At 40.8% G+C, this 15010-nt stretch overlaps 1 protein-coding gene across 3 annotated transcripts in view; it reads left to right on the top strand.

Moving 5' to 3' along the window:
• Positions 1-15010, top strand: part of LOC145358874 (E3 SUMO-protein ligase PIAS4-like) — a 94991-nt gene that overhangs the window by 60416 nt on the left and 19565 nt on the right. For all 3 annotated transcript variants that reach the window (XM_080213230.1, XM_080213231.1, XM_080213229.1), the window contains 4 exons: positions 972-1013; positions 4202-4292; positions 13768-13899; positions 14070-14175. In XM_080213230.1, coding sequence (XP_080069356.1) covers positions 972-1013; positions 4202-4292; positions 13768-13899; positions 14070-14175 — 371 coding nt within the window. The remainder of the gene's footprint in view (positions 1-971; positions 1014-4201; positions 4293-13767; positions 13900-14069; positions 14176-15010) is intronic.

Genomic DNA, 15010 nt, shown 5'->3' with positions numbered 1-15010 from the left:
AAGGTTCATTGAGATTTATCAGGCTTGATCAATCCTTTGCAAGTTGATGCTGGCTGTCTCTGATCAGTTGAAAATTTAAGGTCTCCAGTCACTCTATCCTTAACTATTGGAATTTCCAGACAACTGATGACTATCTGGTCTATTATTCCATGGTTTCCCTCTTTCACCTTCCTTAACTAAGGAGAAGGTGTAGTCTATGCCTTCAAAACAAATATGGCTGATCTTTTGTGTCAACTCTGCTTCCTTGCCTGCTTCCAAATCCTTTAATTCTCAGATCAAAAATCTATCCCAGCCTTGAATATGTTTAGTGATGGTCTCCAGAATCTTCTGGGGTCAGCAATTCCAAAGATTCACACTGAATACATTTCTCTTCATCTCTCTCTCTCTCCTAAATGATTGACTGTTAGTGTGAGCTTGTGCCCCCATGTTCTAGTTTCCCAATCAAAGGTGTCTACCCTGTCAAGCTCCTTAAGAATCTTGTATGTTTCAATGAAATTCGCTCCCAGAGAGTATAGACACAGTTTGCTTAGCCTCTCATTGTAGGATAATCCTCTCATCCCAGCAACCAATCCAGTTGCCAGAAAACAATCTAGTCAAATAGCAGAGTGACATCCATTTTTCCGATCTAAAGGATTGGTTCCTCAATCAAGAGGCCTTGAGAAGATCAGTTGGGGCACCTGCAATGTACTGATTTAGTGCAGAATTACTTGCCAACCTCGTTCAAGGTCGTAACTGATCCTTGTGTGTGACATCCTGAAATGGGAAAGCTGTGAATCAATGCTAGAGACAAAGTAACACTTCTGTTGAATACCACTGATTGAGGGGAAGATGGATTACAATCACCGACCTCTCAAGATCATACAATGTTTTTATTTTGATGGAATGGACAGTGCATTTTCAGATGTGCATGATATTTACTCTTTGTGCAGATATTGCTATGAAACATTAAATCTAATTTCAATTTCTTCAAGATGTTCAAAGAATGGTGTGCAGTCCATTCAAGTGCAGTTGAGGTAAGCAATATGATAATTTTCAGAAGCACATTGCTTGTGGTTATAATGAAATGTAAAATATTTCAAATGTAATCCTAGCCACAGCAAGTTGAATTCCTGCTGAGTGTATACAAGCAACATTTATTTGCTCTACAGATATCTCAACACTTTTAATTTAGTAAATGTGATATTTAAATATAAAGTATCTAATAGATCATGTAAATTTCATAGCAATACTTGCAAGGCCTTACAGTCAATCTTACAGGAAAAAGATATTTGTACTTTGCTTGCTGGAACATCAAGAGCAATCTTGTCTAATCTGCGCCATCTCCAAGGCCTGTTCTTCTTAAATCCAAATACTAGTGTCTCTCTGTTGCCTGCTGTACCTGTTTCTTCCTGATTGCATTTTTTTAGGTTCCTAGTTCAGCAAGCTTATTGTAGAAAGACTGAAGTTCACATAATTTACACTGTTTTCAGTCCAGTTCATTTTGTTTTGCGGTATGAAGGGCAATGCTGTCAGGTTTTGATTAGGAATAGAAAGTTGAGGAAGGAAAAATAGCTTCTTTCTATTTTTGGTTTTACGTGGGATGGGTATAATGTTGCTACTGGTGGATATTCTGGTCTTCTGTGTTTTCATTGCAGTACCTTGGGTGGGAGGTGGAAGATGCTCTTTTGAAACGTTGGTGCAGATTTGTTGGGCTGAATGGACTCCAGCACTGCAGGGATTCTATGATCAAAAGAGAAAATGCTGGGAAATCTCAGTGGTCTGGCAGCATCTGTAAGGAGAGAAAAGAGCTGAAGTTTCGAGTCCACATTGCCCTTTGTCAAAGCTAAAAGGCATAGAAAGTGGGAGATATTTATACTGTAGAATGAGGGAATGAAAGATGAGTCAGTGACAAGTGGTACATTTCTGTGTATAACAGTACAGAACTGGTTGAAATGTATTTTTTTTTAACGCTTTGCAAAGCCTTGGCCATATAGGTTGATTAGAGCTGATATTAAAAACCACTTCTGCATGCACACAAGTAATGGAAATCTAGAACAACTTAGGTCAGTTAGGTTAGGTCCGTTTAAATTTCAATATTGGGCTTTTGTTATTTTATTGAGAATAAGGCTGATTAAAAGTTAAACAAGTCATGATTAATTTAGTGGCAGAACTGGCTCAAGGGCTGAATGGCCATTTCTTGTTCATTTGTGGAAGAATAAATACTGGTCACTAAACAAAGCAGTTGTGGGTACCATTAATATTTTGAGCTAGTGAATTAACTGGCTGGAATTTTCCTGCTCCCTATCCAGCAGCTACCAAGTTCAGTAACAAATTTCAAAAGTAAATTGGGTGTAATTTTACAAGGAAAATATTTGCAGGACAATGGGGAAAGAGCAAAGAATATGACTGGATGGATAGCTCTTTCAAAATGACAGCACAGAGATGCCATTCCAGGGTGGCACAGTGGTTAGTACTGCTGCCTCACAGTGTCAAGGACCTGGGTTCAATTCCGGCCTCAGATCATTGTGTGGAGTTGCACATTCTCCCCTTGTCTGCGTGTGTTTCCTCTGGATGTTCAAGTTTCCTCCCACAGTCCAAAGATATGCCAGTTAGGTTGATTGGTCATGCTAAATTGACCCTAGCATCAGGGGATTAACAGGATAAAGATGTGGGGTTACGGGAATAAGGCCTGAGTGGGATTGTAGTTGGTACAGACTTAATGGACTGAATGGCCTCCTTCTGCACTGTAGGTATTCTATGAAAAACTGGTTTAATTGACACCTGATCAACCACTTTAAACATTCACTCCTTCCACCGCAGGGGCACAGTGGGTGCATAGTACACTGTAGCAAATCATCAGGGCTTCTTCAACAACACCTTACAAGCAACCAGTTTTTATGACTTAGGGGGACATGGTGAGTGGGAATGTTACCAACTCCAATTTCTCCTCCAAGTCACTTGCCATCTTCAATTAGAACTATATCGACATGACTTCACCTTCACTGAGTCAAAATCCTGGAACTCCCTCACTCAGCATTATGAATGTATCTTCACCACATTAACTGCAGTAATTCCAGAATACTACCAAATAAACCTGTTGGACTTTAACCTGGTGTTGTGAGACTTCTTACTGTGTTTACCCAGTCCAACGCTGGCATCTCCACATCATTGTAATACACCAACAGATTTCCTGTGACGCTGATCACTCAAACCCACCAATACATTGTTTTTCAATAATGGTGTCTAACCAAGCAAATGGAATAGGGAAAGTAATAAAGGATGTATGGCACAGGAAGTGTGCACAATATTTAAGAGTGCCTATGTAATTAGACATGCGTAATCTATTTAATGGCTAGTTCAGTTTAACAAATGTATTGAGAAGCCACAGTCCTTTTCAACCATGAGCAACTGAAGCCTGTGCAGTTTTAAGAATGTCCCAGACTTGTGGTGGGAAAGCAGCACATGTGCAGAGCAGATTTTAATACATGTTTCCTGTGATCCTAAACACTCCTGTTATTTGGGAGTCTTGAGTTGCAAGCAGACATAAGGTAGCAATGTTGGCAGTCTTGATCAAAAAAATTGGACCAATGTAATCTGACGATAGGTGACTAAAAATAGTCCAGAATGAAGGAGGTCTATTCACAATAAGTGGACCAATAATAAACTGGATCTTGGTTGGTTTTCGCATTGTATGTGGAGGGAAGGATAATTATACGTGTGTTGCTATGTTGAGCATTAGCCTAGAGTTTAAGATACTAAATCTTGTAATGGTCAGACTTGCATTTTCTATACTCGTTTTTCTCTCTTTTTCTCTTCCTCCCCCATACCTCAAATATGTAGGCAGATTGTGTTTATATTTTACTGTAATACAACATAGGCAACTATTGTGTGTTTTCTTGGTACCTGGTGACAGAACTTTGGCCTTTCAAATGAGATTTTGGAATCTGGTTGGTACAATCAACAGTTTTCTTATAGGCAAATTCCTCTAGCTCTATCTAGCTCTTGGCCATAATGCTGGAATCAGCATGGTAAATTGAGGCATATTCAGACTCTGGATAAAAACTAGTGTTGAAATAGCATCTCTTGGCATCTGAAGAGAACAGACAGGTATTGAAAAGAATTACAGTTGAGAATTTGGTCTCTTAAAGAAGATGTATGATGATGGTAGTGGTAGGGAATTCTTTTTTCAACAAAGGATTAATATATTTTTTTTATTTTTAAGGATTTGCCACTCAAATACAACAATTATTCAAGAAGACCAGTATCCTCCCTACCTGTCAATAAAAGTAAACTCAAGAGTGTGTCCTTTTACGGTAAGCTGGTGCTATCTTATTGTAGACGAGGACAAGGCAAGCAAATTTTAAAAATTGGTACAAAAATTGAAAAACAGAAGCTTCTATATGCAAAATGAAATTATTTTAGTCACCAGTATTTAGCAGAAACAGTAGGGTGGAAATAATCTGCTAGTAATAGTGGGGGAAACAATCACAATCCCTAATGGAAAGCTGTGATATATAATGAGTTTATTATGCTATTACTATGTCGTCTTCCATTTTTATAGTTCGCATTTATTCTCCACACCTGCCCCTGGCAAACCTCATCTTTTTAACTTTACTCACCCTCCCTCTTTCTTTCTGTCTGTCTCTCTCTGCCTGGGATCGGGATCAACAAGAACATATCTTGTAAGCTGCAAATTGTAAAGCACAGCAAATGTTGTAATTGACTAATTGTTTGGTTATCACTGAATGGTTTCTAATGCTAGGAGTTTTGTAATTAGTGACTTTCTGTACCATGTAGGATCAGAATGAAAGGGAACTGATGGATTTGAGACTTTACCACTGGAACAAGGGTTTGATTTCAGTCCAACCAGATGAGATGATCATCCAGCTGTAAAGATTCTATTTGAAACGATTGTAGGTAGCCACTGTTAACTTCTGCTCCAAACTGGAGAGCTTGCTCAGAAACTCTGCAAACATGACTTTATGTAACTTGGACCAGTGCAGCAAGCCGCACTTAGAGGAAGCATCAGTAGCAGGATAGAGTGAACAGACAATTTTGATTGATATTAGTGGGCATGGAGCGAGTGGAAGAATTGTATTCCCAAACAAAATATGTTGTTGGATGAAATGGAAATATTAGTTTTGAGGTCCAGCACCCAGCTAGTGCACTGTTGAGTTGAAGTGAGGGTACAGCTGTAAGAGTGGAGTGGGGTATGTCAGTATGAATAAATATTGGGGTGGAAACTACATAAAAATTTGCATTTACTTTGTGTCTTTCACAATCTGTGCATTCCAAAACACTTTACATTGAATAATGGAGTGCACAAACAACATCTGGCCCATCTGATCCATAGTGGTCATGTCCCCGTGAGCCTTTTACACAATCATCGTGTTCCTTTTGTTTGTTCAGCTGATTTAAAAACTGCATTTGAACCCCTCTCAAATCTGTTATCAGAAAGACAACACAGCTTCAGGACACAATTGTTCCTGAATTCCCTTTGCACAATTACTTGAATTTTCATTGTAAATTACCTGACACTTTTGTGTTGATCAAACTAACAAATGTTTGTTAGAATTTGCAATTTTTTTCTATCAGACACGTCAGTGTTAACAACAAACAATCCCATCTCAGCCTAGCACAGCTAATTGCACTTGTAGTTTAATCCATTATGCCCAATAATGTACCATTGACCTAATCTCAGAAGAGTGCTCTCTACTGCAGCAGTGAGGCTGCTTCTCCATTTTTCACACCGCCTACTGTGTAACCTCTGAGTGAGGTTGCTAATTTGTGTCAAATTAAAACAAAATAACAGCATTAGATAAAAATACAGTAGTTTTATCACAAGCCTCCGTAACATCCAGTGAGTAATATCTGCTGTGTCATTGATAATAGTCATGTGTTTGGGTTTTTATAGAAGATGCTTATTCCTAATTTCAGCATCACGGATGCAGGATCATGATACATGTACTGAACATATTTAAAAATTGGCCACTAAAAATGTTAGTGGCTCTATTCCTAGCCAGATAAAAATCAATGCAGTCAGACTCTCTGCACAACATTAATTGTCGCTGTCTGTGGAGTTTGCACGTTCTCCCCATGTCTGTGTGGGTTTGCACCCACACTCCAAAGATGTGTGGGTTAGGTTGATTGGCCATGGAAAATTGCCCCTTAGTGTCAGGGGGATTGACAGGGTAAATATGTGGGGTTACGGGGATAGGGTCTGGGTGGGATTGTGGTCAGTGCAGGCTCAAAGGGCCAAATGGCCTCCTGCACTGTTGGGATTCTTATGATTCTGTAACTGAAAGCATAATCATATGCACAGTTGTGACACAAACTTCAAAACTGTAAATCATGTCAAATACAGAACGAATGCAGGCTAATGGTGGGTACTATGCTTCAATCTATTTAATTATCAGCTTTTGCTTCTGTTTCTTCTCCCTCAAGTACATATCCAATTTCTTCTTAAATAAAGAAAAACATACTTTCATGTGCATTTTAGGCCTTCAAATAACAGAGATAGCAACCTGTCCATCACAGTAATATTCGAGTATTGTGCTTTAAAAAAACGGAAAAACCAGAGACAAACTAGAGCTCCGCATGAAGGTAGACATGGCCTTAATTTAACATCTGTTCCAAAAGATGGTTTTATCTTGCTAATATTCAGTTGGCAAAAGTTCTGGCTCATGCACATAGTAAGAAGGTACAAGAAAGGTGCAAAGGTATAGTCAGGTAGTGAATATTTGGAATTCTCCCAAAAATGCTCTGTGTTGATTTCTGTGAAAACTGGAGTAATTCACCCTGTTTTTCTTTTGAACCTCCCACACTCTGTGCACTGCGGAGGCCGCCAGCATGCCTGTTATTAAAAACTAGAAGGCTGTCAGCATAACAGAGTGTGCCACTACATCGGCACCGAGATCAGCACATGCGTAGTGGCCTAGCACTAATGGCCACCCGATTGCTGGCCAGCTCAATCACTGGCTACTCCCCGGGGCATTGGCATTTTGCCCCTTGTACAGTGTCATGGGCACAAGCTTGCACTGCCAGGGGCCCGATTTGGGCACTCGTATGTTTGGATAAATTGCTGAAACTGGATAAAAGATGTGCTAACCTCATTAGACCAAGCAGAATAATGCCATAGAAATGATCAACAAGGAGAAGTAATTTTCTTATTTGATTTATTATTGTCACATGTATTAGCATACAGTAAAAAGTATTGTTTCTTGTGAACTATATCAACAAAGTATATCGTTCGTAGAGAAGGAAACAAGCGAATGCAGAATGTAGTGTTGCATTCATAGTAGGGTGTAGAGAAAGATCAAGAGTAAGGTGGTCCATTCAGAAGTCTGATGGCGGCAGGGAAGAAGCTGTTCTTGAATTGGTTGGTATGTGACCTCAGATTTTTGTATCTTTTCCCAAAGGAAAAAGATGAAAGAGTGATGCGTGGGTCCTTAATTATGCTGGCTGCTTTACCGAGGCAGTGGGAAACGTGGACAGATGGGAGGCTGGTTGAAGGGAGTGGAATGATTGATGAATTGCTGAAAGTTGTGTAAGACTCATTGGTGCTGAGTCCCTAAAAACCAAATTAACTATATTTGAATAGAGAACGTCAGAAGAAGTGAGCGAGTAGTTTGGCATTAATACATGTTTCAAGGACTTTTAAAGAGAAAGAACAGCCAGATTGATGGGAGAGGTACCAGAATCAAGGCTGCATTTTTAGTGAGACTGACCAGAATTTTGAAGAGGAGCAAAGCAGTTCACTAGTATCGGACCTAGGAGAAAGTTGGTTGGAAAGCAGTTGAGAATAGGAGGTTGCTTTCAAGAGATTAGTTTTGAGAACAGAATGGGGAATGGAGTTTGAAGTTAGAGTATTGTGGTGTCATTACTGAAAGAAGAGGAAATGTGGAGGGAAAAGATACTGAGATACACAGTGGATTTGGTGGCAGTGTTGGATGACTTTTTCCACCAGAATGGATGAATAGACCCATTGTATGCTAAATGCACAGGAACCAGCATGCCTGTTGAAGATGGGGGTGAATAGCATTGAGAATGTCAAACGCAGAGACATGGCAGTTAATTGAGCAGATTGACTGATCATGTGATATTTTAATAGAACGTAGAAAGTAGTTATTTTAGTGGGTGCCAGTAGTGGGCCGATGGATTTCTTCTAAAAGTAAAACACATTTAAAATTGAACATGGGGATTTAAGTGATGATAAAGCTAAAGTGATTGGAGATTAGAAGTATTCACGTGATGTCAGTAGAATTACAGTTCAAACATGGATGAAAGAGCTAAAATCCAGGGGTGAGGTGAGAGTGACAGCCCTTGACATCAAGGCTGCATTCAACTAAGTGTGATATCAAGGAGCCCTAGCAAAACTAGAATCAATAGATATCAGGGGCAAATTCTGTGCTGTTTGGAGTCAGACCTGGTACATAGGAAGATAGTTGTAGTTGTGAAGGCCAGTCATCTCAGCTCCAAGATATCACTGCATAAGTCCCTCAGGATAGTGTCCTAGGCCCAATCATCTTCAGTTGCTTCATCAATGTCCTTCCCTCTGTCACAGGGTCAGAAGTGGAGATGTGTATTCATCAGAGAACAATGATCAGCTCTACTTATGACTCCTCAGATGCTGAAGCAGTCCATATTCAAATGCAGCAAGATCTGGACAATACCCAGGCTTGGGCTGACAAATGGCAAATAACATTCACACCACACACAAATGCCAGGCAATGACCATCATCACTGAGAGGCACTATAACCACCGCCCCATGACATTCAATGGTGTTACCATCACTGAATCCCCCACTGTCAATGGGGGATTCAACAATGTCAACATAAACATAGTGGCTACAACAGCAGGTCAGAGACTAGGAATACTGTGGCGAGTAACTCATTCCACCACCACCACCAACCCCCCCCCCCCCCCCCCCCCCCCCAAAACCTATCCACCATCTACAAGGCACAAGCGTGTGTGTTGGAATGCTGCCTACTTGCCTGGGTGGGTGCAGCTCCAGGAAGCTTGATGTCATGCAGGACAAAGGGGTAGTTATAGGACGGATGTCAGGGGCAGGTTCTTTACCCAGAGGGTGGTGAGGGACTGGAATGCCCTGCCTGCTGCAGTTGTAAATGCGCCTAGTTTGGGGGCGTTTAAGAGATTGGTGGATAGGTTTATGGACGAAAAGGGATTGGTTTAGATTAGTGGGTCAATGTTTTTTTTTAAAAATAAGACTGGTCGGCGCAACATTGTGGGCCGAAGGGCCTGTTCCGCGCTGTAATGTTCTATGTTCTATGTTCTAAAGCAGCCTTCTTGATTGGGCATAAAGCCAGATAAGTCCACCAATGCTCAGTAGCAGCAGTGTATACTATCTACAAGATGCACTGTAGAAGTTCACCAAAGATCCTTAGACAGCACCTTCCAAACCCATGACCGCTTCCATCTAAAGGACAAGGGCATCAGATACATGGGAACACCACCACCTGCAAGTTCCCCTCCAAGCCACTCACCATGCTGACTTGGAAACGTATCACCGTTTCTTCAAAGTTGCTGGGTCAAAATCTTGGAATTCCCTCGCTAATGGCATTGAGGGTCAACCCACAGCACATGGACTGCGGCAATTCAAGAAGGCAGCTCACCACCACCTTCTCGAGGGCAACTAGGGATGGGCAATAAGTGCTGGTCAGCAGTGATTCCCATGTCCCATGAATTTTTTTTTTTAAAAAGTCATATAGTCATAGAGATATACAACATAGAAACTGCCCCTTTGGCCTAACTTGTCCATGCTGACCGGATTTCCTAAACTGAGCTAGTCCAATTTGACTGCGTTTGGCCAATATCCCTCTAAACCTTTCCTATCAAAGGCTGCATTCGACCGAATGTGGCATCAATGAGCTCTAGCAAAACTGGAATCAGTAGATATCAGGGGCAAACTCACTGCTGTTTGGAGTCATACCTGGTACATAAGATGATGGTTGTAGTCCAAATGTCTTTTAAATTGTGATTGTACCCACCTCTACCACTTCCTCTGACAGCTCATTCCATATATGTACCACCCTCTCTGTGAAAAGATTGCCCTTTTAGGAAAAATGTCCCTTTTAAATCTTTCCCCTCTCACCTTAAGCCTATGTCCTCTAGCTTTGGACTTCCCTACCCTGGAGAAAAGACCATGATCATTCACCTTATTCATGCCCCTCATGATTTTATAAATCTCTATCGGGTCACTCCTCATCCTCTGTGCTCCAGGGAAAAAAGTCTCAGCCTATCCAACCTCTCCTTGTAATTCAAACCTTCCAGTCCCAGTAACATCCTTGAAAATCTTTTTTGCATTCTTTCCAGTTTCATAGAAGAGAATCACAGAATCCGTACAGTGCACAAGGAGGCCATTCAACTCATTGAGTCTGTACTGACCATAATCCCACCCATCTCTATCCTTGGTATCCCTACATATTTACCCTGATAGGCCCCCTGACACTAAGGAGCAATTTACCATAGCCAATCAACGTAACCTTCGCATCTTTGGACTGTGGGAGGGAACCGGAGCACCCAGAGGAAACTCAAGCAGACACGAAGAGAATGTGCAGACTCCACACATACAATGGCCCAAGCTGGGAATCGAACCCCGGTCCCTGGCATTGAGGCAGCAGTGCTAACCACTGTGCACCATGCAGCCCAAATAAATCTAATAACATCCTTCCTATAGCAGGGTGACCAGAATTGTATGCAGTACTCCAAGTGCAGCCTTACCGATGTCTTGTAGAGTTGTAACATAATATCCCTGTACTCAATGCCTGACTGAAGAAGGCAAGTGTGCCAAATGCTTTCTTCACCACCCTATCTATCTGTGGCGCCACTTTCAAGGAACTATTTAATTACACCCTTCAGTGTTTCTGTTTGACAATGCTCCCCAGGGCCTTACCATTGACTTTGTAAGTCTTGCCCTGGTTTGTCTTACCAAAATGCAACACCTTGCATTTATCTGAAGTAAACTCCATCTGCCATTCCTCGGCCTGCTGGCTCATTTGATCAAGCTCACGTTGCAGTCTTAGATAACCTTCACTGTCCACTACACCACCAATTTTGGTGTCACCAGCAAGCTTACTAACCATCCCTCTTATATTGTCATCCAAATTGTTTATATAAATGACAAACAACAGTGGACCCCAGCATCGATCCTTGTGGCACAGCACTGGACTTGAGTCTCCAGTCTGAAAAACAACCCTCTACCACCACCCTCAGTCACCTACCAGCAAGCCAATTTTGGGATCCAGGGAAAACTAGCCAATTGGATACACGTGTCCTAACCTTACTGATCAGTCTACTATGCAACACCTGTGAGGTCAACACAGTGGCACAGTGGTTAGCACTGCTGCCTCACAGCGCCAGGGACTCAGGTTCCATTCTGGCCTAGGGTGACTGTGCAGTTTGCACGTTCTCCCCTGGTCTGTGTGTGTTTCCTCCTGGTGCTCTGGTTTCCTCCCACAGTGCATAGATGTGCAGATTAGGTGGACTGGTCATGCTAAATTGCCCCTTACTGTCAGGAGAATTAATAAGGGTAAATATGTGGGGTTATGGGTTAGTGTCTGGGTGAAATGCTCTTTCAGAAAGTTGGTGTAGATTTGAGGGGCCACATGGCCACCTTCTGCGCTGGAGGGTTTCTAAGACCTTGTCGAAGCCCTTGCTAAAGTCCATGTAGACAACATCTACTGCACTGCCCTCACTTAATTTCTTGGTCACCCCTTCAAAAAACTGTATTAAATTTGTAAGACAGGATTTCCCACACATACAGCTGTGCTGACTATCCTTAATCAGTCCTTGCCTTTCCAAATGCATGTAGGTTCCTGTCTCTCTGAGTCCCCTCCAACAACTTGCCCATCACTGATGTTAGGCTCACCAGTCTGTAGTTTCCTGACTTTTCTTTATCGCTTTTCTTGTTCAATATTCGTTGCTAATAATGAAATGTGCTACCTTGATGTACAATGAGACTGAACGAGGACGAAGGAAAATAAAAATTAGAGGAAGCAGCTCACCACAGATAGTAAGTCACTGTTCAGTGCAGGAGCTGATTGGGATTTCAGCTAAGAGGTTACTGGCAGGTTTGGGCAGGAAAAAATCGCTGGTAACATTCAGCAAGAAGTCTCATAACAGGTTTATTTGGTAGCACAAGCCACAAGCTTTCAGAGCACTGCCCCTTCATCAGGCGTATCCCCACATCAATATTCAACAAGGCAGGCAATATTTGGAGAGAAATAGAGTTAGAATTTCAGTTCAAAAGGTCATCAATCTGAAACATTAATTGGGTTTCTTTCTCTGCAATGTTGCCTTGTCTGCTGAGTAATTGCAGTATTTTCTGTTCCTATTTCAGATTTACAGAATCCATTGTTTTGTTTTTGTAGCAGGTATAGGCGACTGCCAGCCCCATACCTGTTTGGGTAACATGCTGGAGAGTGTAGTTAGAAGGAGGAATAAGCTATGCAATCATTCTGGATTTCAGTCGTGCTTAACATGTTGATATGATTAATCAAGGCTAAATAATGCCAGTTTCAAAATTGGAAATTGCGTCTAGTAAATTGTATGACTAAAAGAGAAAATGCTGGAAAATCTCAGCAGGTCTGATAGCATCTATAAGGAGAGAAAAGAGCTGATGTTTCGAGTCCAGATGACTGTTGCCAAAGTTAAAAGGCGTAGAGAGTGGGAGATATTGATACTGCAAGGTGAGGGAATGAAAGATGAGTTCATAGCCACAGAAACCAGGGGAAAAGGATGCTGATGGCTGTCCACGGAAAGAATTGAAGGTGTGAATGGCCAAATGGCAGAGAAATTGAAATCAGAGGGTGAACTGTGCCAGATGAAGATGTGGGTGGCGGGGAGATGGATGGGAGAGAGATAAAATTTAGAAAGAGGGTATAAAACACGGGGAAAGAGCCGGGGGGGGGAAGAAAAATGAAGAAAGACGATAGAGAAATAATAAAGGTAGAGAACAGTAAAAAAAAAAATTAGATAAGATGAAACCAAGGGATCGAGGTGAGGTAGAGCTAAATTGTATGGTTATTTTGCATACTGTTTTATTAGTTAAAGCATTTTTAAATTGCTAGTTTGGAAAGAATCAGTCAGGTTACAAACTATCAAGGCATGATGAATGATCACATGAGCAAAGTATAAAGGGCATGCAGGATATTTATTCCCCCACCAGTTGTAGGTTCTCTTATTCATTTGTCTTGCCTGTGTCCAATCTTGGTTGATTGTAGAGTGGACAGAACTTTGATCTTTCATCTTTGGTTTGAAGTTGGATCATACTGATAGGCTGCAGGACTAAAACTATCTTTTTTTAAGAACTGTGTTTAGCTAGGTTATTCCATCATTTTCACCATCCCATCTTATTGCTGTCAAGATCTCCCTTGGGTCATTCATTTATCTACTAGTTGGAAAGATACACTGATGAGACCAGGTGAAGAGGGGTGAGAGGAAGCATAGTTGAATGGAAAAATGCCTTTTTTCTGTGCTGTAGGTGAGATTTCAGTTCATGAGATCATCTTTTTGTTTCTGAAGCAAAAATATAAAGAGAACCCATTCCTGCTTGTTGCTCTTGCTTCGCTCCATATGAGTGAAGAAAACTCTCGTCTCTTGAAAATTTGTGATGTTTTCTCAAACGATTGAAATATATTGACTTTGTATGAAAGATTCTTTAGCTTTAGGTTGATTAGAAGGCCAGAATGAACACCAACGATCTTATGTTGATTGACGCTGAATTTTATTACCAAAAATGTTTAATCTTCCTTTTCTTTTAATTTAAGAGTTACTTTTCATCAAATAAACCTGGAGTAGAACCAAAAAGGCCATGTCGACCTATTGATATCACACCACTACTCAATTTGACATCTCGTGGAGCTAACTATTTAAATATATTTTGGGGACATTTTGCCAAGGTAAAACCCTCATTGTATGTGACACTTCGGAATAATGTTTTATTCCTTACGATAACAAATTAAGAGTTGGATTATGAATTTTTGTAATGTAGGTATCCACACTAGCATTTGATTTGAAGTTTGTATCTGCCCATTAAAATTAACTGTTTCTTTTTTATTCTTTATTTCAGCGGTATTGTGTAGTATTGTTCCTGGTAAAGCAGCACACAGTAGCAGAATTACTGCACAAACTTCAAATAAATGAAACAAGATCGTCTGAAGTGTCCAAGGAATTAAGTAAGTAATTTATCTGAGTGCCAATATTATAACTATTTGTATACAGCTATGATATTCAAACATGATAACCTGAATGAAGTGACCAAATGTATGATTACTAAATTTGCTGATGACACATAGGGAGGAAAGTAAGTTATCAGGAGGATAGAATCTGCTGAGGGATTTAGATTGGTTAAGTGAGTGAGCAAAATTTTGGAAGATGGCATATGATGTAGGAAAATGTGAACTTGTGCACTTTGGCAGGAAGAATAAGAAAACAGTATGTTGTTTGAATGGAGAGAGACAACAGAACTCTATGTAGGTGTCCTGGTACATGAGTTGCATTGTTGCTATGCAGGTGCAGCAAGTGATTAGAAAAGCAAATAAAATGTCAATGTTTATTGCCAAGGGAATCTTAATATAAAAATAGGGAACTGTTGCAGCAGCTGTACTTGGACTGCATTTGGAGTATTATGTACAGTCTTGGCCTCCTTACTTAAGAAGATTCTGATTGTATTAGAGCAGTTCAGGCAATAGTCACCTGACTGATTCCTGGGATGAAGAGGTTATCTTGCAAGGAAAGGTTGAGATGATTGGTTTTAAACCCAGAATGAGAGGTGATCTTGTTGAAACGCAAGATCCTGAGGGACTTGACAGGATTGATGCTGAATGGATGTTTTCCCCTTGTGGGAGAGACTAGAACTGGGGAAGACAATTGTTAAAAATTCAGGGCTTCCCATTAAGACTGATATGATGAGAATTAATTTTCTCTCAGAAGGTCATTAGCCTGTAGCATTTTCCCAAGACAGCAGCAAAAGCTGGGTAATTGAATGTATGATGTGGGAATGCCGGCGTT

Source organism: Carcharhinus amblyrhynchos, chromosome 26 (assembly GCF_965287045.1).
Source record: "Carcharhinus amblyrhynchos chromosome 26, sCarAmb.v2.hapA, whole genome shotgun sequence".
Lineage (NCBI taxonomy): Eukaryota > Metazoa > Chordata > Chondrichthyes > Carcharhiniformes > Carcharhinidae > Carcharhinus > Carcharhinus amblyrhynchos.
Note: the sequence above shows the minus strand (reverse complement) of the source record. Positions and strands in the feature narration are given on the sequence as shown.